General features: G+C 50.9%; 2 protein-coding genes across 4 annotated transcripts in view; both read left to right on the plus strand.

The window, feature by feature from the left end:
- Nucleotides 1–17,142, plus strand: part of MTMR4 (myotubularin related protein 4) — a 41,824-nt gene extending 24,682 nt beyond the window's left edge. For all 3 annotated transcript variants that reach the window (XM_042829952.1, XM_042829953.1, XM_042829954.1), the window contains exons 8-19: nt 3,651–3,764; nt 8,864–9,060; nt 9,281–9,409; nt 9,703–9,814; nt 10,145–10,340; nt 10,805–10,990; nt 11,736–11,906; nt 12,020–12,174; nt 12,501–13,731; nt 14,086–14,196; nt 14,504–14,592; nt 14,888–17,142. In XM_042829952.1, coding sequence (XP_042685886.1) covers nt 3,651–3,764; nt 8,864–9,060; nt 9,281–9,409; nt 9,703–9,814; nt 10,145–10,340; nt 10,805–10,990; nt 11,736–11,906; nt 12,020–12,174; nt 12,501–13,731; nt 14,086–14,196; nt 14,504–14,592; nt 14,888–15,065 — 2,869 coding nt within the window. In that variant the 3' untranslated portion in view covers nt 15,066–17,142. The remainder of the gene's footprint in view (nt 1–3,650; nt 3,765–8,863; nt 9,061–9,280; nt 9,410–9,702; nt 9,815–10,144; nt 10,341–10,804; nt 10,991–11,735; nt 11,907–12,019; nt 12,175–12,500; nt 13,732–14,085; nt 14,197–14,503; nt 14,593–14,887) is intronic.
- Nucleotides 17,143–21,312: 4,170 nt separating this feature from the next.
- HSF5 (heat shock transcription factor 5) overlaps nt 21,313–27,230 on the plus strand; it is a 25,290-nt gene continuing 19,372 nt past the window's right edge. Inside the window, exons 1-2 of the mRNA XM_042830287.1 lie at nt 21,313–21,844; nt 25,374–25,745. Coding sequence (XP_042686221.1) covers nt 21,313–21,844; nt 25,374–25,745 — 904 coding nt within the window. The remainder of the gene's footprint in view (nt 21,845–25,373; nt 25,746–27,230) is intronic.

Genomic DNA, 27,230 nt, shown 5'->3' on the forward strand with positions numbered 1-27,230 from the left:
TCCTTCAGTCTTGATATAAGTATACTCTTTCAGCATGCCATCATAATAAAATTATTACATAATCCCTTCGTGGCTCTTACATCCTCAGTCATCTCGTGAGTGTGCAGTCTGAGAGCCCCCAGCAGTGCAGCCCAGCTGCCAGAGCTAAAGCTGCTTTCCTGTTGCTCACAATGCTGGGGTTTGGTGCACATAGAGTTCTTTCACAAGTAATAAAAAATCCCCACTTTTCTTTCAGTGTCGATGCTTATTTCCAGCTTTGATCTTTTTACGGTCGTGGTTGTATTTATTTTTTGGCTTTATGAGGAAAAGCTGCCTGGAGTGCCACGTTACTGTTGGAGACAGCTGATGTTTCCCACTAATTTCTGTGACTGCTCTTAATTCATAGTTAGTCTTGTTCAAGGCCAGGCTGGATGTGGCTCAGGGCAGCCTGGTCTGCTGGTTGGCGACCTGCACACAGCAGGGGGTTGGAACAAGATGATCACTGTGGTCCTTTTCCCACCCAGGCCATTCTAGGATTCTATGATTCTATTTTGTTACAGTTCTCTACAAATCATGATACTTTCCTCCATGCTTATGGGAAAGCTGGTACTTCTTGTTCTTGCTTGTATTTGCTGTATGAATATGTGGATGATAACACGAGAGAGACTGCTAGGGATGACACCCACGTTTTTACATTCTGTGAAGGAGGATCTCTTTCACTGGACGGGTTGTTGCCTTTGTGGCAAGAAGATGCTTCACTTGTGCTCATCTGTAGGTGTGGCTTGTGCTGATGTACGTGTTTCTGTTGTTACACACCTTTTCCTGGCTTCAAACCTCAATTTCAGTGCTGTTCTGGGTCATCGTGGTCCCATATGCACAACACAGGGTCAGGCAGGCTCCATCTGGGACTCCCTCCCAAATGAAAAAGGACCATGTGAGGTCTGTAACCGTTTCTTGTCTTTTCAAGAGTTACTCAGGCCTTGAGGCGAGCTTTCTTCAAGCCTTTGGTGAGCAGCCTGTAAAAAGAAGCTCTGAAAATCCAAATCTGGGCAGCCACACGCGCTGCCTGCTTTGTGGACGCATGAGGTGCCACCTCCCTCCACAAAAGCCGTGTTGACTCTTCCCAAGTGTGCCGTGTTTACCCTTGCAGTGGCTGTGACAGTCGGTGGCTTTGTGCAGCAGTCAGGCTTAAGTGGTTTCCCACGTTCGCCCCAGAGAGCTTTTTACAGAACCCAGGCCGTGTTTGCCACCTTTCATTGCTCTGGCACCCGAGCCAATGTAAGCAATGGCTTACACATCTCAGTGAATCATTCACCTGGTGCACATTTGGGTTGCTGTGGCGATGTTGGCAGAGCATTATCTGGTCCTGCTGATTAGTTGCTCCTCATTCCTTGCAGGTAGTTCCCCCGGGTTAATCTCGCTGTGCTTTTGTCACCTGTGGAACAGGGATCGGTCTGGCAGCCTCTCCGTGTGCTCACAGCAGTGCAGATGGTTTTGATTTTCTGCTGTGACCGTGCTTATCTACCAGACCTTTAGGTGCAGTAGCAGGCTGACACCTCCAAGGTGGTGGAAAAAAGTCTTCATAGTTCTAATTTCTTCACTGGGCATTTCTTAAAACCGGCCTGACCTGCCTGATTTTCACTGTCTTTTAATTGAGGTTCCTGTTCGGCTCTTCTCAAGTTTGTGCTCTTTGGAATCATGTCCCCACGTTGCCCAGAGGTTGTGGATGCCCCCTGCCTGGGAGCACTCAAGGCCAGGCTGGATGGGGCTGTGGGCAACCCGGTCTGATGGGGGATGTCCCTGCCTAAAGCAGGGCATTGGAATTAGGTGATCTTAAAGGTCCCTTCCAACCCAAACCGTTCTGTGATTCTATTTGTACGAGGTTGTTTTACTTCTGAAACCCAGCTTCCATTCATTGAGATACCTCCTTTTGATCCCCTTTGATTGTTGACTGTTTGATGCCTTTTCTGCATTGCATACTGATGCTGGTAGCTCTTGGCCTCACACTTTTACCTCCACATTGTCTGGGAACAGACCACACTTTGTTTCCTAGCTCAGTTATTCCAGTCCTCCTACAAAGCTTCTACTCTGAAATCTAGGGTACCACTGATAATCTATCTTATACCAACTTGCTCTTCAGCCAGCACACTCCTTTATCCTGGCTTTTTGGTTTCTTTTAGCCGTGGGATTCTGGCCTTAGCAGCACAGGTCTGTTTGTCATCGTCTCATTGCTTGGTTTTGTGCACCCTCCTTAATTTTGACTGGACTTCTCAGGGCTGTCCTGTGTCCTAGCTGGAATTGTTTGACTTATTTGTTACGGTTTTTTTAAGAGTGCAGAGTCTCAGTGCCTTAGAAGATGTTCTCCTGTACTGAAATTCCTCTGAATGCACTCTTCCCAGTTTTTAAGACATCTCCATAATGTTTCATCTGAAGTACCAAGAAGCTGATTCTGCTTTGATGTAGATGAATGCTCTTCTTATATAGGTTGCAGCTGCTCAAAGCTCCCAATGAGCACTAACCTTGCTCAACACACCGCTGTTCTGTGCCACACTTCTATGTGATTACCTTCCTGACCAGTTCCACACGTGGAACACGAACCCCACACACAGCCTGGCCTGGCCTTCAACCTGTTACCTGACAGCTTCGGTCTTGTTTCCTGGCTTCCCCTTCCATGCCCTATTATTATCCCACACACCCACCTTCCCTTCTGCCCAGGGCTTTCTAAGCAGCTGTCTGTACGCCATGAGGAGTGACATCTCCTTGCAGGGCAGGCAGGTCCGTGCCAGCAGCACATCCCAGCAGCACTGAGCACCGTACCGATGCCCCTTGCCACCAGCTGGGTTATCCTGTGCTGAGGGGAGCACCAGCCACGCTCTGCACTTTACTCACTGGGTCATTTCACATTCCTCGGCCCTGAAACATTCCTTCTAAGTGATGTGGGTTGGAGCTTAGACCTGAGGCTGCTCTTTGATGTTCTGTGGGCAGGACTTGGTCTGCAGGAGCTGCAGGGCTCAGTGGGTCCAGGATCCAGGCAGTGCTTTGTCTGTGGGTCTGTGACCTGCCCTGCATGCAGCCACGTGCTGTGAGCCCCGAGGCACAGCGATTGCTGCATTAGGCACGAAGCCCCTGCATTGCTGGATCTTCACTTGTGCTTCGCTTTGCTTGCGTTGCTCTCAGCCCTTCTCCCCAGCATGCTGTTTGCCCTTCCCCCTCTTTTCCTTGGGACCCCTCTTTTCCTGCTGCTAACCACTTACCACTGGCTTGTTAATGTTTTCTTAGGACTTAAGCATAAGGTAATCATGGGCTAATCGTAATTAATTATTGACTGTGCATTTTTGAAAGCGTTGTGAGAAAACCAAAACCCCACATAGGCTCTCGTGTTTAAACCCCAGCTGTATTCCAGAGGTATCCTTGGGAAGTGCTGTGATGCTTTGCACAGGCCCAGAGGTGAGGCCTGATGTGGAGGTTGTCTTCTCCTAGTTCACTCCTGACAGCAGTTTTTGGGTCACTTTACTCATGTTGAAATGTCACTGAGGCAGACAGGAAGAGCCCGTCCTGCATGCAGAGTTTGGGGAAATGCAAACTGCTCCTACACCGTTGCTGTACAATTTCTCTGGTACAGATTTTGGGTGCTGAGTCTCATTTTGCCTTGCTGCTTCCTTTCTTTCCAGGCTTTGTTCCAGTTATCCCCAGAAGCTGCTGGTGCCTGTCTGGATCACTGATAAGGAGCTGGAGAATGTGGCTTCGTTTAGGTCGTGGAAGAGGATCCCTGTGGTTGTGTACAGGTAAACACTAACAAGTGCTCTCCTCAGGCCCCTGATGGCTGCCCTTTGGGCAGGATTGCAAGCTTGGTCTGTGCTGGTACAGCAGGACGCTCTTCCAGAGGGAGTTCTGGTAACTGCTGCTTCTTTCTTGCTTTCTGTTAGATCTGAGGTTGGGGGTGACTGTGCTGCTGAGGGAGATGCAGCAAGGGCACCGTGTCCAATTCAGGTTCTCTTTCTCTGAGTTTCAGAGTATTTTGACGCGATGATATGTGCCTGGCTTCTTTGAAAAGAAGTCTTGGCCAAAATGAGCCTGCTGCATGGCCCCTGTCAGCAAGGTAGTATCATAAAATCACGAGGTTGGAAAGGACCTACAAGATCATCTAACTCAACTGTCATCCTATAACCATTACTACCCACTAAGCTACTAAACCTCATAGCACCTCATCCAGACAAGTATTTCCAGCAGGTCCATCGAGGTCCTACCTTTTGGTACCCATCTGCAAATCATTTCCATTTCGAGTGAGTTGTGAGAGTTTGTAAACACTGAGGTAAAGGGGAGGATGAAATGTTTGCTGGTGGCTGAACATGGTTGAGTTGATAGCTGATAAATAGAGGGAGTGCCTCTTCCCTGGTCACAGCAGCCTTCCAAAAATCATCTGTATATGAGGATGCATGCAGCTAGGCAGCAAGCAAAGCAGAGATTTTCAGGGCAGGGGGTGATTTCTCTATAAACACATCTTCTGGGAGACCAGCATTTTTGAAACAAATGGGAAGTTGGTTGCATAGGTGTGCAGGAAGATACCTCACCCAGCTGGTGTGTGTTGTAATGTATATATTGTGATTTCTAGTGTTGGACTCGTTGTTAGCATTATTAAATCCAAATTCAGAAAGCTTTGAAAATACCAGAGCTGCACAACAAAGCAAAGCCCTGGGAAGGCTTTTAGTAGAGCCAGGAAGTAAAAACAGGGAATTTATGCACACCTTAACTGTACGTCTCCGTGTTACGTGGTTTGTGTTGGATGCTGTTGGATGCTGGCAAAATGCAGTGTTGTTCTTACAAGACCTAAATTCTGCAGCAGAAGAGTAATGAGTGCTGGTTATCGTGTGGAGCTTTGCCCTCTTTGTAACCAAGTCAGCTAAGAAGTTAATTGTGTTTGTGATTACTTCTGCTAAAATTGGTCTGGCATTGGAGACTGTCCCGGTGTGCTTCCCCACCCGAGGCAAAAGCGTGTCTTTTTGCTGCTCTCTGACAATTATTTTGTTCAGCACTTCGTAACATCACTGTGAGGATACCCAGTCATTTACAAACTGAGCTGCAGCCCTCTGCAGCCTGGGATCAGATTACAAGGTGCTGACAGTGATGCTACAAGCTGGGGCAAGGCCTTTGCCATCTCCCTCTCATCTTCATGCACTCTTTAGGCTTTGCTCCCAGAGTGGAAGCGTTTGGCCAGGAGAGCCTGTGAGGGTGTGAGGGTGGTGTGGTGCCTCGTGCTGTAACAGGGGAAAGGCAGAAGCGCACACCTCCTGCTCAGCTCCCCATCACCCACAGCTCAGCTGCACGCACCCGGGGACTCAGCCACCGCGGGTCTGATTGAAAGAGCTCAGAGCTTCCCAGGGATGCGGCTGAATTCCTGGCTGATAGACAGATCTGTAAAGTGTGACACCAGAGGTATCACGTCATCAGTTCCCTTACAAAAAGTAGAATTGAGCTGGTGAGCAAAGCAGAAGCATGGGTCTTCATTGCTGAGTTCTCAGTGGAGATGCACAGTGGAGATGCAGGAGCCTCCAGGCACAGATCGCTTGTAAAGCAGCACAGAGGATGCAGTTAATAATTTAAGTGACTACAGAGGCAGACGGGCACGGTGTGCCAGCCGCTCCTCGGCACTGCGCTGTCTGCACAGCCACCTTCAGAAGTCCTTGGCACTGCAGTAGCCAAGAGCTGCTCATGGATGCTTCCAGTCACCTTTATCTGTGCCCGTGCTGCAGCAAGCGGCGGGGAAACAGCAAGCAAATGGTGGAGGTTTGTGCAGCCCTGATGCTGAGCACACAGCCTGGGGCCTTCTGGTCGTGCTGAATGGAGCAGGGCTCTCCCCTGTGCACCTGGAAACTGGGAGCACTTGCAGGTGTGCATCTCAGATGGGAGCCTATAGGTGTCACTGAGAGGCGCTGCTCTGGAAACCCTCTCTCAGCTGTTCCTTGTGTTTTAAGCCAAGCTGCTCAGAGGGCTCTTAGTTGCAGCTTTCTGATTGATTGCTGGAAGTTAGGTGGCTTGTGCTAGGAACATCAGATGTGCTCCAACTTTGTGCTCTGAGTGAAGCTGGGAGTGAAAAGCGAACCGATTCAATGCAGGCACCTCCTGCTCCAGCTTTGGGTTCTGAAGGAGTCTTGAGCTATCAAGACTAAACTGAGGATTATTAAGGAATAACAATGGCCCGTAAGTGAAAACGCTAAGGCACTTTGCACTGTTCCAGTCTCAAGGATCACTTTCTTCAAGGAAAACCTCAAATAAGGAAAGAACTGAAATGCTTCATGTGCTGGTGGTGAGCACGGAGTGGAGCTGTGTGTGTGCCCCGGGCTGGGGAGCTCAGTGCAGGCTCAGGTTAGGCTTTGGTTCTTCCACTGGCACCTGTTGCACTTTCTGCTTACTGATGACTTCATGCTCGTTGATGCTGGCCGTGCTCCCTTGTGTTTATTAGCACATGGTTACGTCTCGTGAAACTGATCAGCTCAGGACCATGCCCTGCGCAGTGTTTGTTGCTCTGCTCAGAAGTCTGTGGCACCGAGAATTCTGTGAACGCAGTGCAACTCTTGGGCCACGTTGGTAGCAGTGCATGAAGCATCCACTACTGACTGCAGGTGGCTTCACACACCGGCGCAGCTGAAGTCCTTTTCTACTTGCTGCGTCCCGAATGGAGCCGTCACACCCAGCCAGGCACTGGGAGCAGTCATGGCACAGCACCCGCATGTCCCAAAAACGTGCTCAGGCACTGTCTGGGAAAGTGCTAGTTGGCACAGGCCAGGAGCTGTGGGTGTGCTAACAAACAGGCTTGGGTGATCGCGGGCCGCTGCTCCAGTCCACACCTTGGCTCTGTTTCACTTACTAGTATAAACAGAGCCTTGCTGCTGTCGGTGCTGCCCATCCTGCAGTCATCCTGCAGCCAGAAATAGATCTCCTGGGAGTGACGCCGCTCCTCGTCTTGCAAAACACAACTGCGGCGCAGGATGGACCGAAAGAAAAGGGCTCCAAAGCGTTTTGGGCTGAACGTGAATGTTATTTTTTGGTAGTCTTCAGTTTGGAGTCTTCATCAGTATTGTCCACAAGGTGTTGTTAGCATGAAGGAATTCCCTGCAGGTTGCTTCGATGTTGTCTCTCTGAGAAGCAAAACTGTTCCTCCAAGCTGCAGAGCTGCTGTGAGGTGCTGTGCATCACTGTCAGAAGAAACCCAAAGCCTCAGCATGTTCTGAGTTGCTGCCTTTCAGAGCAAATAAGTAGCAACGGCTTCTGCTGTGGGACAGCAGAGCCCCTAACAGAGTGACAGCAGTGGAAGGGAGAGAATGGCAGGGGTGCTGCTCAGAGCCCCACTGGCACTAAAGCAGCCTTTGAGTGCTGGGTTGGGGCTTGTTCAGTGTGTGCACTGGGATCTAAGCTGTGATATCTTCTACTTGGCCACTAATGCAACTTTTTCAGAGGTGCTGACCTACAAAAGGTGTTTGGCTGTTGTTTGTCAGGTACTTATCCGTGTCTCTGTTCTTACTCTGGCTCATCTTCAGAGAGATGTTGCATGAGGGGCAGCAGGGCAGGGAGGGGTGAGTGTTATTGTTAGGAGATACAGGACCATCCAGTTCCTCATCCCCTCCCTGAGAAGCTCTGGACACCAGGGACAGGATCGCAAGGGAGTGTAACAGGATGGGGATGCAGATGTTCTGCCTCCATGGCCTTTGCAGCAGCCAGTATCTTCCATTTCCTGCCACATGTAGTCAGGAGAATGTGAGACTGTGCTTTCTGTGGTCACTCAGTGAGCCTACTCACCATGGACTTTGTGTTTTACATTTAATTTATTATCATTAAATTTTATATGCTTTTTTATCAATTGATATCACGAGATCCTCTACAGTTCTTTTTCCAGTCAGCTATAGACTGTCATTGATAATTCTGTAGCAGCAGCAAACTTTGTCACATAATCAGCCAACCCCTCTCCAGGCCACTTAAGATGGATGTTCATGTGAAAAATGCACACTTAGCCCTATTTCAGGGCCCTTCTGTGAGGCCTACAGCCAGGGTAGGGTTCATATTTTAGGGCTTATTAATAAACACCAGCTCAAGCCTCCACCCAGAAACCAACCAGTCTGATGCTGGGTGAGCTAATCCCTCCAACTTACAAGCGGTAAATGAAATGGTTTAACAGCCAGCACTGCAAGGAAGAGGTGATAAGGGAAGAACAGAGCACTATCACAATGAGCAACTTTCCCAAAGTACAGCCATAATTATTGGGAGTTCTGACTTAAGAGAGCAATGGCTAGAGCAACTGGCAGTTTCCCCCCGCTGCAGGGATTCATGTAGGTGGGCCCTGCCATCGGGTCCAGGCGTGCAGCTGCCCCCGAGCTGCCGCTGTGTTCCTGACAGCCACTCCTGCAGCCACTGCCTGCTGCCCTCTCATTTGGCCAGCTGTTCCACCTCCATCAGCCACTCCTGCTCTGCTTGCAGTCATCCTGTGTTCCTCATCACTGTGATCTGAGCGATGGCCTCCCTGCCATAAATCATAGAGTAACAGAAAAGCTTGAGTTGGAAGGGACCTGAAGGCTCATCACGTTCATCCCTCCTGCTGCAGGCAGCGCTGCCAACCACTAGATTGTGTATTAGATCAGCTTGCCCAAGGCCCATCCAACCTGGCCTTGAACACCTCCAGGAACAGAGGTGCATCCTCAGCCCCTCTGGGCAACCACTGTCACCTGCTGTTGTGAATAACTGCTGTTTGAAGTGCCCTGCTGTCTCGCTGCTCGGCGCAGGGCTGGATGCAGCAGGTGAAGCAGTGAGCAGGGTTGCCCAGGCACCGACTGGCTGGGGGTGAGTGGGGAGGTTTGCTGGGTTGTCCCTCACCTCCACAGGGCTTCCTTTGCAGGCACGTGCGTAACGGGGCGGTGATCGCACGCTGCAGCCAGCCCGAAATCAGCTGGTGGGGCTGGCGGAATGCTGACGACGAGTATCTGGTGACATCGATTGCCAAAGCCTGTGCCTTGAACCCCGGAGCGAAGGCACCCGGCGGCGCGCCGCACAACGGGAGCAGCGACAGCGGCGAGGCCTGCGAGGCTGACTTTGGTGAGACAACGCATTTCCTTCTGCTGTCCCTTACATGTGCACGTGATACAGCGCTCCCTGCACCTAAATGTTGTTGCTGCTAACAGGGATGTCATAATGCAAGATTTAAACCTGGTATGCAGGTTCATAATGTGGGCTGTGCATGTGGGGTGGGTACACAGCCAGTGCTGTGGGAGGGAGGGAAGGAGGTGCCAGCACTCAGCCTGGGCTCTCTCTGCAGACTCGTCCCTGACCGCGTGTTCGGGTGTGGAGAACGTGGGCACTCCTCAGAAGCTGCTGATCCTTGATGCCAGGTCCTACACGGCAGCCGTGGCCAACAGGGCAAAGGGAGGAGGCTGTGAATGCGAAGGTACTGAGCGCATCCCAAAGCACTTCTGGCGCCTGCTGAGCCTAGTGGGCCCTGGAGCAGGTTGGGTCAGGTTGGCGTTCCGGTGCTCGGTCTCTGGGATCACACTGCCCTTCTCAGTTGTGCAGAGTCCATTACTGCACAGAAACAGCTGCTGGCCCACGAGGCTTTCTAGAGAAACTGCCTACACTGAGATTGAGCAGTGCTGCTGTGGGGGAACAACCAAACCGTGTGTGGAGGCAATCGCTGCAGTGGCAGCAGCAGTTCCTGAGTGTTTCTGTCTCTCTTTTGTTCAGAATATTACCCAAACTGTGAAGTCGTGTTCATGGGCATGGCCAACATCCACTCCATCCGGAACAGCTTCCAGTATCTGCGAGCTGTCTGCAGTCAAGTGCCAGACCCCAGCAAGTAAGTCACCTGGCTCTAGCCGTGGGAGAGGTGCTCACAGTGCTTAAACATGGCCCGTTTTGATCCCTGGTAATCTGGAACGGATTGCATCACGGGTTTAAGTATCTGTTGTCTGTATGTATCCTATTTTCTACCTTTCAGTAACGTCGGGGAGAAATGGCAATTACATGTCAGTTTGTAGTTATTCCCAAGCTGGTTAACTCTTCTTTTTGACATATTTTTTAAAGAATCTTATTTTCATTGAGAAGACAAAAGTAACTTGGGTTAACGTGTTGTTTTGCCATTGGAGGACTAAGCCACCGTCTCCTTGCTTTTTTGCACACCTTCTAGCTGGCTTTCAGCCCTGGAGAGCACCAAGTGGCTGCAGCACCTTTCTGTCATGCTGAAGGCAGCAGTGCTGGTCTCCAGTGCAGTTGACAGAGAAGGACGTCCAGTGCTGGTTCATTGCTCTGATGGCTGGGACAGGACCCCGCAGATCGTAGCGCTGGCAAAGATTCTTCTGGACCCCTACTACAGGACCATGGAGGTAAGCGTTGTGCTCCTCTGCCGTTTCCTGTTGTCAAATGGCAGTTCTTGTCTTTGAGTCTCAACAGCAAGGAGCAAAACTCCATGTGGCAATTAGCTTACTGGCATTTCAGAGCTGTTATTATGGGCACTGAATGTTCTGTGTGTTCTTCCTGCCTCTTTTTCGCTGTTCGCTGAAGTGCGTTGGTAAATAACTTGTTGTGTTCAAGGTGCAGCTGCTTCCCTGCTCTTCCTTGTGATTATTTTATTTATTTATGTTCATTCTCGAGGCTGTTTGTCATATAGAAATAACAGACGTCACTCTGTGTTTGAAAGCCTTCAGGTGTAGCTTTGCCCCCAGACTGAGCCACTAACAATTTCCTTGCCAGAGCTACATTAGTCCTGAGATCACTTGCCTCTGCTGGCCGATGGGCTTTGCCTTGTCTCACTCAGTGCCTACAGCAAAATTTTCTCTTTTATTTGCAGGGTTTCCAGGTGCTCGTTGAATCAGATTGGCTGGATTTTGGTCACAAATTTGGTGATCGCTGTGGTCACCAGGAGAAGGTGGAAGATCAGAATGAGCAGTGCCCAGTTTTCCTGCAGTGGCTGGATGCTGTTCATCAGCTTCTGAAGCAATTTCCTTGCCTCTTTGAATTTAATGAAGCCTTCTTGGTAAGAAATACACACGCAAACACTTCTTTATTCCTTACCAACTGTGAGCAGAGGCAGAGAGGAGGCTGTGATATTTTATGGTGTTATAGTTGAAGGAAAGAAAAATCGAATTCTTTAAAAATTGGGAAGTGTCTGAGTACTGTTTGGGCTCTGTGCTGGCATTCCTCACATACCTGTGCGGGTTCAGCCCTGCCCTTTAGTTGAGGCATTCTGACCTGGTTCTGTATGTGCAATGCTGCTGACAGCTTCTCTTTAACTGCTTACATTTCTTCCTTCTCCCAGTGGGGACTGCAGGCTTGGCAGACCAAGCAGACTGGGCAGTGATGGAAGTTTTATGTTCAGCAGTTTCTTTGGATTGCTTCTTCTCCAGGTCCTTTTGCGGCCCAGTGAATTCACATACCGTCAGTAGCTGTGTTTTAATCAAAAGCTGCCATCAGCAGCACTGTTTTAACCTAAAGCTTGGTTTAAGAAAAAAATATGGGGAAATGATAGCTGTTAATCTGTGTCTTGTCATGTAATACAGCTTAAGGTCATAGACACGGTATCAGTTGACTGTTGATTTCACTTTCGCTAAAGTGCCTTCTGTTATCCCCTCTTTGTCCTGCCCTGTGTGACAGAGAGGACAGCACTAAGGTCACCAGCTGGGTGAGAAGTGCTTGAATCTTCCCAGAGAGGTGGAAGATGTTATCCCTGGAGACACTGCTTCCCAATAACCATGACAACTGTTCTCCCTTTGATGCTGCAGGTGAAGCTGGTGCAGCACACATATTCCTGCCTCTATGGGACCTTCCTTGGGAACAGCCCGTGTGAGCGAGAGATGCACAACATCTACAAGCGTACCTGCTCCGTGTGGTCCCTGCTGCGGGCTGGAAATAAGAACTTCCACAATCTTCTCTACATGCCAGGGTCTGAGCAGGTGAGCATTGCTCCTGACCTCGCTTTCTGGGCTGCCCACTCGCCAGGCACTGCGAGAGGAGAGGCTGGAAGCTTTCCTGCCGCGTTCAGCTCTGAGCACAGTGGTTGTTGCAGGTGCTGCATCCCGTGTGCCACGTGCGAGCGCTGCACGTCTGGACAGCGGTGTATCTGCCGGCTTCCTCCCCGCACCCTTTGGGGCAGGACGACATGGACATGTACATGCCCCCTGGATCTCAGAGCCAGGAGTTCAGTGGCAGGTGTTTGGACAGGTAAATGCCTAGAGCTCCGTGCCGGGTTGCCTCTTACCCGCAATCATCTTCCCCTTCTTGTAGTTCCTCTGTTTGACCTCTTGCACTCATTATCTTTGCTGCGGGGAGCAAGAGCTGTGTTGTCCATCCACTTGCTCGCTGCTGCACTAAAAAGGCAGATTGCAGATGGCAGGCTCTGGTGTTCTGCATTTCATGCTGCCGCACCCCTCCTCTCTTCCCACCTCATGATCTCCAATTAGGAACATTTCCGTTATCACAGCTACGGCTGAAATGAGGGGAGTTTCAAAGAGTTTTGTTTTGAGATTTGCTTTGCTTTGGGGTTCCAGATTACCAAAGACAAGATCTATGGATGACCTGCTTTCAGCCTGCGACTCCAGCAGCCCGCTGACCCGCACGTCCAGTGATCCAAACCTGAATAACCACTGTCAGGAGGTGCGTGTGGGCCTGGAAACCAGGCACGCTGCCACTGAGGGAGCCGGGCTGCACGTGGGAGAAGGCAGCGTGGCGGCTGCTGCTGAGACACAGCAAGTGGAGGAGCAGCAGGAAAATGCCCCCCTGCAAGCCAGCAGTGCTTTCAACAGCAGCACTGAGCATGAAGAGCAAAGGAAGAAGCTGAGCAGCTGGGCACCTGTGCCAGCAAATGACGTGTCTGTGGAGACAGAAAAGGAAAATGGAACGTACGTGGAGGAACTGGATGGTACATGCCCAGCTCCAAATCCTTCCAAACAGGAAAATGTTGACAGGGTTTCCACCAGTTGTGGAAAGCAATTAGAATCCCGTTCCCAGGAACCTCTGAAGGCTGCTGGCTTGGCACCCGGTGGAGAAGGCTGCCCCAAGAAAAACACCACCTGCCAAGATATTCCCAGCCAGGAGCCACCGGCACCCAGCGCTCCTTGTCAGGAGCCGGGCGTCCCCTGCCCAGATGAAGACAACAACAAAGGCTATACTGGAAGGAAGGGGCTCTGTGAGGATCCCTGCCGGATGGGGAGAGTCCCACTAGAGCAGTGGCGCAAGCCCATTTCCCAGAGCCAAAGCAGCGAGTTCTCCTTTTTGGGGTCCAACTGGGACAGTTTTCAAGGAATGGTGACATCGCTCCCCAGCGGGGAGCCCACGCCCAGACAGCTCCTCTCCTACGGTTGTTGTAGCAAAAGGTTGAGCAGCAAACAGCTGCGGGCACCGGGCCTGTGTTTCAGTGGCCAGTGGGCTGCCAGGGAAGGTGCGAAAGGCTCAGTCTGCTCTGGCCACGTCGGCACGCATTTTGCAGGCTCTGCAGGGAAGCCCAGCCGTTCGTGGCTACCCTGCCACCTGAAGCAAGCGGCTGGGCCCAAGCACATGCCACCAAAATGTCCTTCTCCCGTGCCTCCTCTTTACCTGGATGACGACGGGCTCCCTTTCCCCACGGATGTGATTCAGCACAGGCTGCGGCAGATCGAGGCCAGCTACAAGCAGGAGGTGGAGCAGCTCCGCAGGCAGGTGCGGGAGCTGCAGCTGCGGTTGGACATCCGCCACTTCTGCGCCCCGCCGGCTGAGCCGCCCATGGACTACGAGGACGATTTCGTAAGTAGCTGCCTGACGGCCTCAGCTGCGCTCATCTCTGCCGGCAGCACTCCCTGCTCACCCCCACTGCCTGCTCCCAGCTACGTTCGCGTTCCTGTAACTGCAGAGCAGATGGTTAAGACCATCGCTGTGTTTCTTCAGCCCCGTTCCCCTCATCCACAAGCCATGTCCACGTGCCTCCTGGAGGTGCTTCTGCTTCCAGGGGGCCAAGCGATGGCTCCTGTGTGGTTGTGAGTGCTTCAGTGCTTTGCCCCTCGCGTGGGGAAATGCAGAGCCACCCGTGTGCCCCTCGCAGGCGCTCTGTGGCTGGGGACGGAGTGCCTTTGGACAGGGTGTGTGACTCTCTTTTTTCAGACGTGTCTGAAGGAATCCGATGGCAGCGACACTGAGGACTTCTGCTCTGATCACAGTGAAGACTGTTTGTCAGAAGCGAGCTGGGAGCCTGTTGACAAGAAGGAGACCGAGGTATGTGTGCTGTAATAGCAAATGCTGTAAGTGCAGCAGGAGAGGATGTTTCCTTTCTGGCAGCTGATTTCCATGGTTACAGCAATGATGAATAGGCTGGAAGCAGGGCTGAGAGAAGCCACCCTTGTCCTTTAAGGCAGGGGAGTGTTACATCCTCATCTGCTGCATCCCACGGAAAGGAACCTGTGTGATGGGCTGTCTCAGGGCTGGCCTGTTCTTGTCCAGAGCAACATCTCAGCCTGCATTCCTGAGACCTGGTCAGTGTGGTGTTAGGCTTGGAGCTGATGAGGACTGCTGTTTGCCCTAGGTCACGCGGTGGGTTCCAGACCACATGGCCTCGCACTGTTTTAACTGTGATTGTGAATTCTGGCTGGCAAAACGGAGGCATCACTGCAGGTAAACAATATTTTTGCTGCAGTCCCACTCTTCTTCTCTACCTGTCACTTGAACGTCCCGAAATGCCTTCTGCAATGTTTGTCCCCTCCACCTCTGAAGAGAAATTATTAGGACCTTTCTTTATTTACCAGATCTCAGAAATTCCCTGCAGATTCCCAGTCTGCTATGTTTTCCTTGTTTCCATTTCCCCAAGGATTTTGATCCTCCTGACCCCAAACTGGATCCTTTACACTTGCTGAATTTTTTTCCTGGTGTTTGCAGCTCTCTTCTCACTGCCTTTCTTCCTTCCTGACAGGAACTGTGGAAATGTGTTCTGTGCCGGTTGCTGCCACCTGAAGTTGCCCATCCCTGATCAGCAGCTGTATGACCCTGTCCTCGTTTGTAACTCCTGTTATGACCACATCCAAGTGTCTCGTGCCAGGGAGCTCATGAGCCAACATCTGAAGAAGCCCATCGCCACAGCTTCCAGCTGAATGCCAGACAAGGGACCTGTCTAAGCCCAGCCTTTTCTCTCATGGGTTTGAAGGGTGACTCTGCCTCCACTGTCATTGTGAAGGCCTTTGGTGCAACACTTGAACACCAAGCTTGAATGCACTGTCTTCAGCAGTCTTACGATCAGACTGGAGCAGAGGAGCTCAGATTAGAGAGCACAGAGTGCCTCCACTCTGGTACCAGTGGGCCGTACATTGTAGTCTGACCTAGGGCAAAAGAGGGGATTGCAACCTCTTATGTTTGTGGGCTGGAAAGCAATGTTTTCACAGATATTGCCAGTGCAAAGTACCCCCAAAGCAATAGAAAGGCATGTTTAGAACCAACTCCCCCAACAAAGGCAGGCTGCTGTACAAGAAGGAAGAGGGCAGACTTGAGGTGGTGCTGCGTGCTTTGGAAGGGCCTCAGCCTGGAGCAGTTCTGTAGATTCTCTTTCCATGAGTGTGATTTGTGATCAGCTTGGTGAACAAGACTCGTTAGCCATCACTAATTGATTTTCTCTAGAGCATTGAAGAGAAATTCATTCTGGTGGAAACAGGCCGAGCAGATTCTGCCTGTTCTCGTGCTCTGCTAGGATTGGTGAATGCACCTGACTTTGCCCTGCCCGCCAGCTGTGCGGGGCGATGGGAGATTGGCTTTTTCACTTCTGCTCTGCCCGTCTGCTTTGTCTGCGGTGTGTCACAGCCTGGTGCTAACACAGGAATGGCACCTGATCCTCTCCTGGCATGGAAACAGAACTCGCGTTCCTGTGTTGCTCCTCCTCCCCTTTTCTGCCCTCAGCTCTCCACTTCCTACTGCTCTGTATCCTGAAAACTTGATACCTTGAGGGTATAGGCCATAATATGTTGTTTTACCTCCTGGAATGTGCTGTCTGGTGTATGTGAGGGTTTCAGTCCAAATGCTGCTATATATTTCTGTGCACTTAATGTAACCCGAAAAAGGGAGAATGAAGCATTGATACCAAAATGGAGGTGGGGAAAGACACTGGCTGACACAGACACTACAGCCTGTGCTTTTCACTTCAGGATGTACAACCAAGCTACAGTGATAAACATGACACGTGGCATCTGTTCAGTGGTGGAAACAATATCTCTGGTTTGCCCCAGTGCTACCTAAAATGCCTCTTGAATTTGACTTCCTTTTTTTTTGTCTCCTGTACAGTGGTCAGAGTTCAGAGTTGCCAACTTGTAATTGCCTCTCTGCTTGTTCCTTAAACTAGAGAGCAGGAATCCCAACTCATTCCAAAAAAGAAAAGTAACTGGGTTTAGAAAGTAAGAAAGATTTTGAAAGAGAAGATGGCTTTGGGTGAGCTTCAGTTTCATTGCTAGATCTCTGGGGGAGTTTCCATCCTGCCTCCTTTCCAAGATATCTGCAGGTATTAGTGAGGAAAAGAGTTTGAATGTGGGGCATTTCTTTCCAGAAATGCAGGTTTTCTTCCCAAAGACATGGAAATGCCTGCATCATGAGCTGGGACTTCATGTGGTTGGAGGGAGGAGCTGTGAGGGCATTTGGTCAAACAAGGCAAAGTACTTTACGCTGTTGTGACCTCCCAGACTTTTGCTGATGGTTTGTCATCTCCATCAGAGGGAATGGAACAGTGACCCTTTCCTGCACTTTGATATGTCAGCCTCTGGTTTTGTAAATCCCAGTAGTGCAAACCGAGCTAGCATCACCTGAAGACCCTGTACCTACTTGGACTCTGCTTCTTTTCCATACTGGGAACAACCAATATGGCTTTGGGACGAGAAGGCACCTTGCTTCAGATTCTCCCCTGCCTTGTACCTTGCAGTCATTGCCAGACGTGGAAGAGTGACCATTGGGCTGGCAGAAGAATCTGCTCCTGTTTTACACGTGTTGGAATGACTGCAAGCAATAAGGAAGCCAGAAACTAGGTACTCCTGGCCCTTCCGTTCAGGCCATTAGTCCAAACTGCTTTTAGCTCTTGTGAGTTTCAGCGTCACAATGTGCTGGCCAAAAACTCTAAAATCAGTTCTATAGCATTGTGACAAACAAAATGTGCTGTACAACTCAATACAGTTGAAATAAAATCTCTATATTAGTGCTGCTGCGTCTGGACCCATTATTTCATTTGTGGTGCGTTCTGGCTGAACGTTTCCCTGGCTGTTGCTTGCAGCCCTGTCCCTTGGTTAAGGTATGTTAGGAATTTGGTATTCCTTCTCACAAATAATCATGGCTAGGACACAAAGCACTCTATGTCGTGATCTTCTCCAAAGCCCTGTGCTCTGTACCAAACAAACCCATGGCTCCCCGGGACAGCAGCGCCCTCCAGTCTCTCCCTTAATGACTCAGTGAGGAATTTTTTTCTTCCGAAGAAGAGCTGCTGGGGAGGATTTGCTGGCTTTTCAACAACGTGTTTGTACCACTTTTGCCTCTTAAGCTGCATTAGCTTTGAGCATCCCCAGGGATGGGATGGTTTTACTGGCTTCTGCATAGCTGGATCAGTGCCTGAGTTCCAGTTGAGGAGCATCAGTGTTCCTCCTGTGTTCTCTGGTGAGCTCATCCCTGCCCATTCCACCTCTGTACCTGGTGGCTCATTGTGTTCCTGGCTGCAGAATGGCAGCTGGGGGCTGCTTTGATAAGTCAACCTGCCCTGCCAGGGATGACGTGGGTATCCTGCCAGTCTGCTGGGGAGCTGGAGTGAATCTTTTAGAAAGTCTGTCTTCAATTTAAAGCATTCGGGGCATTGAACTGGTCTCTTGTGAAGTGTTCAGGTCAGACAGGTGCCTACACGGTTTGTTGCATCAGAAATATGAGCAGAAAGATAGCTTGTCACCTTTAAAAACCATCCGTTGCTCCTGAAACAGTCACACAAAGGAAGATCGCCTTTGAAGGCAATGTTTCTGGATGTAAATGACAAATGCTGTTTCTGCAATAAAAAAAAACCCCAAACCAACAACCCCACAGATTAACTTCCAAGGCTCTGCTCTTAATGTTTCCGTGCCATCTGGCTGTGCAGGAAGGTCTGGCTGCTGGATGGCTCTTCTGGCATCTCACGGCCAGATGGAACAGTACTTGAGCAGAACTGCCCCGAGTGCATTCAGAGCTCTGTGAACACTTTGCTCGAGATACTTGGAACTTGTGCTGTCAGGCTGGCCATGCCAGCAGGGACGCTGCACATCCATGAGTGCTGAGCTCAGAACAAAGCGTTATCGCTTCGAGGATATAAAGCCACAATTTGCCAACACGTTCAGCCTGAAGTAATCTATGTGTGCATGCTGAAATGTGTCTAAACCCAGCACAAACAGTGAGATCAAAGCCTTCCCCTATCAGTGCAGTAACTGCCATGAATTCTTAGCAAATTAACAACCGGAACTGCTTATGATGTACCATAATATCTCATCAGCCACTGAACAAAATAAACACAGATTTAGGTGTAGTGAGAAGTCAGGTCAAGCTTGTGATGGCTGGGTAGTATTCAGTTGCTAAGCCATTAATAGATAATGCTAAAACTGCAGCGGATGTGAAGAGACATGTTAAGCCTCCGTTATAAAAGAGGAAAAAAAGCAAGAATGTGATAGATGGCCTTCTAGTGAACCCTGCAAGTACTGAACAGGAAACAGTTTGAAGTGAGAGACAGACAAGGAGGATGCAGGCTTTCTGAGGTGTGTTTGATGTGTTTCCGACCCTTCCATTTGCAGTGGAACAGGCAGTAGTAGTAAAACACTCTCCCCAAATGGCGCACTTCCATCAGTGCTAACTGTGGTACGGTCCAGTCTGTGGTACTGTGGGTACTGTGGTACCTCAGAAGCTAACAGTGATAAATATGGCACATTGTCCTTAAGAGAAAACTGCTGCATGCAGTCCCAGTCTGTTCTGAAAACAAAAAGGAAAAAAAAAAGTTGCTGATGGCAGCACACATCTTCGGTCTCACAAAGTCCAGGTTAGTTACACAACTTCAGTCTCCAGCACGGCGATGCAAGTGCAGTTTTTACTGACATGGCTGCGTCTTTTCTCACTGAAAACACGCTTTGAGCCCATGTCAGCCTTCGGGATGGAAAAGCCGGGCCTGCTGGCCTGGCCACTGAGAGGGGGGTGCTGGGTCAGCCTGGGTTGGGGGCTGCTTGTGTGCCTCACGTGTCCGGGGATAAAATGCTCAGTGTCACAAGTGCCACTTCCCTTGTGTGGCTGTGACCCCATTTCGTACTCAGGCAATAAAGTGCTTCCTGTTACTCGTCTATAAAGCAGTCATGCTGTACAAAAAATGAGCAACAGAGAATGGTGTATTTGTTTATCAAGAACATATACCAAGAAAATGCAAGAACAATGTAGTTTCATTTATGATTAAAAAAAAAAAGAAAGAAAAAGCCAATTTTCTTTACGTTTGCATTTCTTATAAAATGGCTGCAAAGGCATCCAGGGCAATGCTCGTGTGGGGAAGGAAAACTGAAGTATGTGTGGGGTTGGAAGGGTGACAAGGCAGGTGTTGAGTGAAGGCTGGAGGGGAGATTGAAAGCATGCAGGAAAGGAGAGATGAGGGGAGGAAGCAGCATCAAGGCTGGCTGAGAAGGCCAGACCTGCTGCCAGCTGACAATGCAGATCTCGCACTGACCAACAGCTTGCAACCGATCCACACTTCCTACGGAGCAGCAGTTCGTTATTACTGATCTGTTTCAAGCGAGAAGAAACCTCCAGTGCTCCCCAGAAACACCTTTGCTCAAAGACAAAGATCAGAGCCTGATCCACCCAGCGACCAAAGGGGATTCTTACCTCCTCCTGGTCGCCAGGCTTGCTTGGTGAGTCAAGGACACTCCCATCGTGTGACACAGCTACCCGAGAGCTATGAAGCTGTTTCCTTCATGCTTCCCTCCTGCTGCATCTGCTGTGAAATTGTCTCGTGTGACCTGGCATGAGCTGTGAGGCACCAAAAGGTGCAAGCCCTGGCTTTGCCTGGAGCATGCAGCACTCTGGATGCTGATGAAAAAACATTCCATCGTTAAAAAGTCATCTGTTTTGCAGCTATGGGCTCATCTACAAAGTACTGGAGGAAACACTTTGAAGGGACTTCTTAGTTACAGGGACTCATTCTCTGCATTTTAGTTACGAGCTGCATATTGCTGAGTACGGCCTGAGTTACGGATAACACCATAAAACCACTCCTTTCCCAACATCAGGCCTTTGAGGTCTTCTTGCAGTGCAGCTACAGAGGGGAAGAAGAGAAGCTTTAAGTAATTTCACCGATGTAACGCAGGAGACAAGATGGGAAATTGTCTTGTGGGCTTTTTCTTGATTTTCAAGCTCACGTGCAGGGTGCTTTACTTTCAAGTTAGCGCTGTTTACACCTAGCAACGTCATGCGATTCTCCAGAGGATAAATTACAAATCGTTACTGAAGATACAAAAACGCAAAGGCCTGGGAAGATGTGTCACCTCCACACGGGTGGGAGGAGCTGGCGAGCTGTGCGCCATCGCGCAGCTTAAAGCCACTCTTTCTTCACTCTTCAGTGGCTTAAAGCCACTCTTCCACGGCCCAGGTCTGTGTGTGACAAAGCTGGCAGTATGCAATATGCTGACGGTGCTCATTCCCACTGTTGCTACGACTCAGAATACAGACAAATGTGCCCCATCCGCTCAGGACGGAGAAATAATGCTCTGGCAGAGAGGCAGCACTCTCTCCCAGCCCTCCTCATGATCACTGCTTGCCCCGTTCCCTGCTTTACCTGCCTGTTCTGCTCTGAGGTGACCCCAACACCTCTGAGCCGGGCACAGACCAACACCTCCAGGTGCCCCCACGCCGCCAAAGGTCGCCTCCTAGCGCTTATTTCTGCAGGAGGGAACCACGGCCAACACGTCACGGCCTCATTTTAACTCTACTGCTTGCACTGGGAGAGACCAGAACCGCGTGTGGACTTTCAGGGCAGAAGCGACAACCGTTTCATTTCTCCCGCTCCCATCGACACCCGCTTTCTCCTCCTTTCTGCAGGAGCAACCGGCGGGGTTTCTCTCTCCCCCAGAGGCGCCCACAGGAGGCAGCCGGCCGTCCCAGCCCTGCGCCGGGGCTCCTCCAGAGGAGCCATCCCTCGCCGAGCCGTTATTCAGGCTGAGAGGGTGCGAGGGGGAGAGCTGAGGGGACGGCGGGGCTGCGGTTGGACGGGAGACGCTGAGGGAATGGAGATGGCGGCGGTGCCGCGCGGCTGGCGGCTCTCGGGTCGCACCGGCGCTGCCCTGCGGCGTCCCTCGCGCGGCGGCCGTTCGGTGCGGAGCGGCCGCGGCCATGGAGGAGCCGCTGCCGCCCCCCGCCATCAACCCCAACAACTTCCCGGCCAAGCTGTGGCGGCTGGTGAACAGCCCGCGGTTCCGCTCCATCCGCTGGGACGCCCGCGGCGAGGGGCTGCTGATCGACCAGCCGCTGTTCGAAGCCGAGCTGCTGGGCCGCGCGGGGCCGCGCCAGGGCGGAGACGGGGCGGCCGGAGAGCTCTTCAAAACCACCAACTTCACCAGCTTCATCCGCCAGCTCAACCTGTACGGTTTCCGTAAGGTGGTGGCGGCTCCGGCGCCGCCCAGGGCCGGCTCGGGTCCGCAGAGCGACGGCGGTTCGGGCGGCCACCTGCACCACTTCCACAGCCCGCATTTCCGCCGCGACCGCCCCGACCTCCTGGTCCATCTGAAACGCATGACGAGCGCCAATAAGGCCAAGCTGGCGGCCGGTCTGGAGGTCGGCAGCCGCCCGCCCAACCGCTTCCAGCGCCCGCCCGGAGAGCCGCCGCCGCCGTCGCCCCCGACGCCCGGCAAGGCAGACAGGAGCGGTGAGCGGCGGTGGGGCGGCTGGGAGATGCCGCGTGGGGCAGACGTGCGATGTGCGATGTGCGATGTGCGATGTGCGATGTGCGATGTGCGATGTGCGATCCGCCATCCCCTCTCCGGCCCGGCCGCGCCACCTCGGGTTGCCTTGAGGCAAAGGATGGCACGCGGCCTTTCTGAGGCTGACAGGAGGTGGTGCGGCTGAGCAAGGGCGGTTGACACGGTAGAAGGAAGGGATGCCATCCAGAGGGATCTCGACAGGCTGGAAAGGTGGGCAGGGTGAACTTGAGGAGGTTCAACACGGCAAAGTGCAGAGTTTGGCACTTGGGCCGGAGGAATCGCAGGCATCCGTACAGACTGGTAGGAGCGGTCCTTGAGAGCAGCCCTGTGAAGAAGGACCTGGGGGTCCTGGTGGATGAAAAGCTGAACATGAGACAGCAGTGTGCATTGCAGCTCAGAAGGCAAATGGTGTCCTGGGCTCCATCAGCAGAGGGTGGCCAGCAGAGACAGGGAGGTGATCGTCTCCCTCTGCTCTGCTCTTGTGAGGCCCCATCTGCAGTGCTGTGTCCAGGTCTGGAGCCCCAGTACAAGACAGGGAGCTGCTGGAGAGGGTCCAGAGGAGCCACAAAGATGATCAGGGGGCTGGAGCAGCTCCCCTACAAAGACAGGCTGAGGGAGCTGGGCTTGTTGAGCCTGGAGAAAAGAAGGCTGCGGGGTGACCTCATTGCAGCATGCAGTACCTAAAGGGAGCCTGCAAACAGGAGGGGAATCAACTCTTTGAAAGGGGAGATAACAGCAGGACAAGGGGAAATGGTTTGAAGTTGAGGGAGAGAAAATTGAGGTTGGATGTCAGAGGGAAGTTCTTTACTATGAGAGCAGTGAGGTGCTGGAACAGCTGCCCAGAGAGGCTGTGGATGCCCCGTCCATCCCTGGAGGTGTTCAAGGCCAGGTTGGATGGGGCCCTGGGCAGTCTGGGCTGCTATGAAATGGGGAGGTTGGTGGCCCTGCGTGTGGCAGGGGGTTGGAGATTCGTGATCCTTGAGGCCCCTTCCAGCCATGGCCATTCTGTGATTCTGTGATTCTGAGGTGGACCAGGGCTGTGCAACCATAAGGGCATAAAGCAGGCAGCAGTGCCACTTCTGCACGCAGCCATCGGAGGTCTGGATGTCTGTGCTCTGCGGTTGTTTCCAGTAGGAGCTCTCATGTAACTCATGTGGTGTTTTGGGTGCTGTGCGCGAAGTTACACCTGTAACAGTGAGAAAACAAAAGCAAATCTTTCAGAAGGGAGGAAATGTGCTTTGATACTGAGGCCTGAAAACATTTAGGGTTTCTGTTTTTGTTTTTTCAACATTATTAAGTTTTGAGCCCCTCACTGCAAGAAAGAGACAGAGACCCTGGAGTGTGTTCAGAGAAGGAACGGAGCTGTGAGGGCTGTGGAGCACAGGTCTGATGGGAGCGGCGGGGGGAGCTGGGGTGGGTCAGAGTGGGGCAGAGCTCAGGGGAGGCATCACTGCTGCCTGCAGCTGCCTGAAAGCAGGTGGTGGGGATGGGGGTCGGCCTCTGCTCCCAAGTAAAAGTGCTCTGATGAGAGGGGATGGCCTCAAGTTGTGCCAGGGGAGGTTCAGGTTGGATATTAGGAAAAACTTGTCCAAAAGAGTCATCAGACACCAACACGGCTGCCCAGGGAGCCGTGGGGTCACCGTCCATGGAGGTGTTCCAGAGCCGTGGAGATGTGGCGCCGAGGGATGTGGTTATGGGCATGGTGGGGGTTGGACTTGGGGATCTCAGTCCTTTCCAACTGGAATGATTCTGTCATTCTACCACTTCAGTGAAATCAGATCTGACCGGTGTAATACAGGCCACGGATGGAGTAAATCCTAAGAAAAATACAGCCGTTAAATCATTACCCCTTTTATGGGTGTGTTTTTGCCCCTGCTGTTAGCTGGTGTTTGCTCTAGCAGCCTGAGTTTCTAGAAAGAAAAAAAAGAACAAAGAAAACATCAGTTCTCATGGCAGTCGAGTTCTGACAGGCTGACAATTCCCCGTGTGCTCTGTGCTGTGCTATTTAGGGGCATGTCTTACTTTGCAGCAAATATGAGGTAATTTGATAGATGGAAGATATTTCTGTTTGCAAAGTGTCCCTCTGTTCCAGGTGCATTGCAACATATAGCTCGTGTTAAATGTCCAGGAACAGTTCCTGTAAAGCAGCTGGCACATTGTACCCTAAAATCCAATGATGTCTTGTTTGTGTGTTAAACCACATTATCTTAACTTCCCCATCTACATGTAAAATACAAACAAAGGACTTCTCTCTTCACTCTCTGTTTTTACTGAGCTGGAAATAAACAGCCCTGTGCATGAGCTCTGAGTGAATTTTGGGGGACGAGCAGTGTGTATTTAGTGATTCTTCATGACTTGATGCGAATTTGCAGACCGGTGGCTGTGTGTTCCCTATTTCTCTGATCAGTTCCTATCAGAGGAGCAAAAGAGCAAAATGTGAGGCTGTTTTTCAGAAAGACTGGTTGGATGCAGGCTGTTCCAAAGCTCAGCACGACTGTGTGCAGTGCTGCGAGGTTGAACGAGCACAGTAATACTTCCCTGAATTCGATGAGGATTTCTGGGCCAGTGTTGCAAGAATGTCAGAAAACCTCTCACAGAAACTGCTGCCACAGTGTAAGAGCAGATGACATTTCACAAAATAACAACCCAGAGATGGATGGAAGGAAATAAAACAGCAGAACTGTTTGGGCTGCCTTAGTCTAAAGTGAAGTGAAGTGGTTGAGCTGACTGGGAAAAAGCCGACATAGGAATGACAAGTGATCTTATGAATCAAGGCGAGTTTGTGTATTTCAGAGAGGATATCCTTTATTACAGCCCTACCCAATAATGAACTACGAACGAATTGCTGAGCTTGTAGCATCCTTTCTCATTCTTCTTGAGGACTTGCTTGTTCTTGCAGAAATATTGAAACCCACACCAGGCCAGCGCATCGTCTGGCAAAGGAGGCAATCTGGCCTAGAATGTCAGCGCTTCAGAGAGTTACAAAAACAACAGTAGCAAAAAGCAAAACCCACTGGGGGTAAATGACAACCTGTAAGCAGTGTTGCCTGATCTGAAGGACAAATCATTGTTCTTTTTTTATCAGGTTACTTCTAACGCTTGTTCCCTTTCTCATTAGCACTGGTGCCCTTCTGTCACTTACCCAGAAGCCAAGTCACCTGCAGCTCTGCCTTCCTCCAGTGCTAATTTGCAGCTTGAGCTTTTCGTACTGGAGAATAAGAGGCTGGTGCAAGGCAGGACGCTTGGGAGGAAGCAGCTGCTTTTATATCCTCGCTTTGTTCAGACCCAACAATAAATCTGTCACTGCATCTGTTACCGGGTGTTGGGGTGGAAGGATCAGCTTGTGGGTTAGGCGCACCGTGGCAGAGGTTGCCTTCCCAAAGAGCGCTGCAGGGCCTTGGCTCCTCGTGTTCCTTTTCGCTACCTGTGACAACTCCTGTCATTAACAGTTGCTTTGTTTTGCGCCTGATGCAGGGCTGCTGGCTGCAGGACAGTTCCATCGGCCTTACCAACGAGACGGCTTGTTTCCTTACTCCTACATCTCAGCCTCCCCGCAGAGCCTCAGCTCCTTACCAGCAAAAAGCCCGGATCGGACTCCGATCCCTTCCAGAACGTGGCAGAGCTCCCTTGGGCTGCTCCCAGGACACAAGGCGTCCGCAGCCCTCCCAGACAAGGGGGTTGCCTTCCCCATATTCCAGAGGCTTCCGACAGAGGTCACGTACACCCTGCAGTCCGGTGCCTCTCCTGTGCCACTTCAGCAGGTCTCTCAAGCCATTGCCACTTCCCCTGCAAAGTACAGCAGCTACACGTCTCCCCTGCACTACTCACAAGCCTATTATCCAACAGGTAAGAAAAAGAATTCTAAAAGTCATATATATATATATATGTGCACTTTTCACAGTGCTCCGTCGTGTGTGTTTCAGTGAGAATTAGAAATTGTAAAGACTTTTAAAGACTTTTACAGCATTTTCAGTTCCATATTCCTGCCCTCCCTGCAGACTTGGTATCCTCTGGTGATTTTCCATACAGCCTCCAGAGGCTGAAGGGTGAGGAGGAGAACATTTGTCTGCACCTAGGCTGTTAGCCTAACCGTTAGCCTGACTTCCCTTTTTCTCTTTAATGTTTAATTAAGAAAATCTGACGGGGATGGCGTTAAAGCACAGAGGACTTATTGAAAAGTATCACACTGCTCCTTGCTCTCGTCTTTTCCCAAGTAACTTTTTAAAGCCAAAGATCAGCCGCAAATCTTCTGCAGAATGTTTCCTTCTGCTCTATAATCTTTGTCCCCGTTTTCTTTCCTTCCCCAGCAGTGTATTTCTGTGTGCTGCAGACAGGGGGGCTACAAAAATCTTCACTACCTCCTTCTGTCTGAAGCATTGCCGCTAGAATTTTCAGTCTTACTTCAGATGAGTTTTTGGGATTTGTTTTTCTAGAGGAGAATTGAAGCAAGTTATTCTCCTGTTTTCTGCTCTTGCCTTGAACTGGAAAAAAACACGCTTGTTTTGTTTATTCTTATTTTTTTTATTTCCCTGGAACTTCTGAAACCCGGAACACCGTGACTCTTGGCTTGGACAAACCCAGGCTCAGTGATTACTCTCACTTTCTGCCCGTTCCTCCCTTGGCAGCTGCTCCTTCACTGAGTCAGATATCCCTGTTTAGAAACCTTGCATGCGGTGGCTGCTGTCACTCTCCAAAAAGCACACAGTGAAATCTCCCTGTCTTTTGTGTGCTCTGAGGCCTCTGCTGGGAGCGTTCGCTTCCATTTCAGACAGCAGCCACCGGTTCCGTTACACTTCTTGTCAAGGAGGGATTCTGAGGAATTATGCAAATCCTGTGGACACTTGTAAAGATTTAAGAAACAGGGAACTTCTTGCCACGTGTTCCTTGCCCTGTGGTGTTACAGAGATCAGTGCAGAGAGTTTGCATTGCGAGCTGCAAGTCATTACGTCTCCTCCCAGGAGCAGGGTGAGCTGAGAGCACAGTTTAAGAGGGGAGACGGTCCCTTCTTGTCTCTATCTGGGTACAGCTCACCTGCAGTTCTAGATGTCTCTATCTCCACTACTCCTCCAGACCTCTTCTGTGGTCAGGAAAGGAGCTGGGCAGCGGGAGGCTGTGATTCACTGAGCTTTTAGGCTTTGTTAAGAGGTGCTGTGTGAGTGATCTCACTCTAATTTGCAGTATTGGCTGCGGAGGAACTGATTTAAACCAGCGTACGTAGATCCCTGGAACTGGGTGACACTGTTCTCTTCCACTGGAGTTATAAAAGTTTGAAGAAGAAATCAGTTATGCTCTTGAAAAAACCTTTTTTTCTCCTTTGAAACACCATGGGAA

The sequence above is a fragment of the Centrocercus urophasianus genome, unplaced genomic scaffold (genome assembly GCF_019232065.1).
Source record: "Centrocercus urophasianus isolate 14NV4802_14NV808 unplaced genomic scaffold, USGS_Curo_1.0 seq_33, whole genome shotgun sequence".
In the NCBI taxonomy this organism is placed as follows: Eukaryota; Metazoa; Chordata; class Aves; order Galliformes; family Phasianidae; genus Centrocercus; species Centrocercus urophasianus.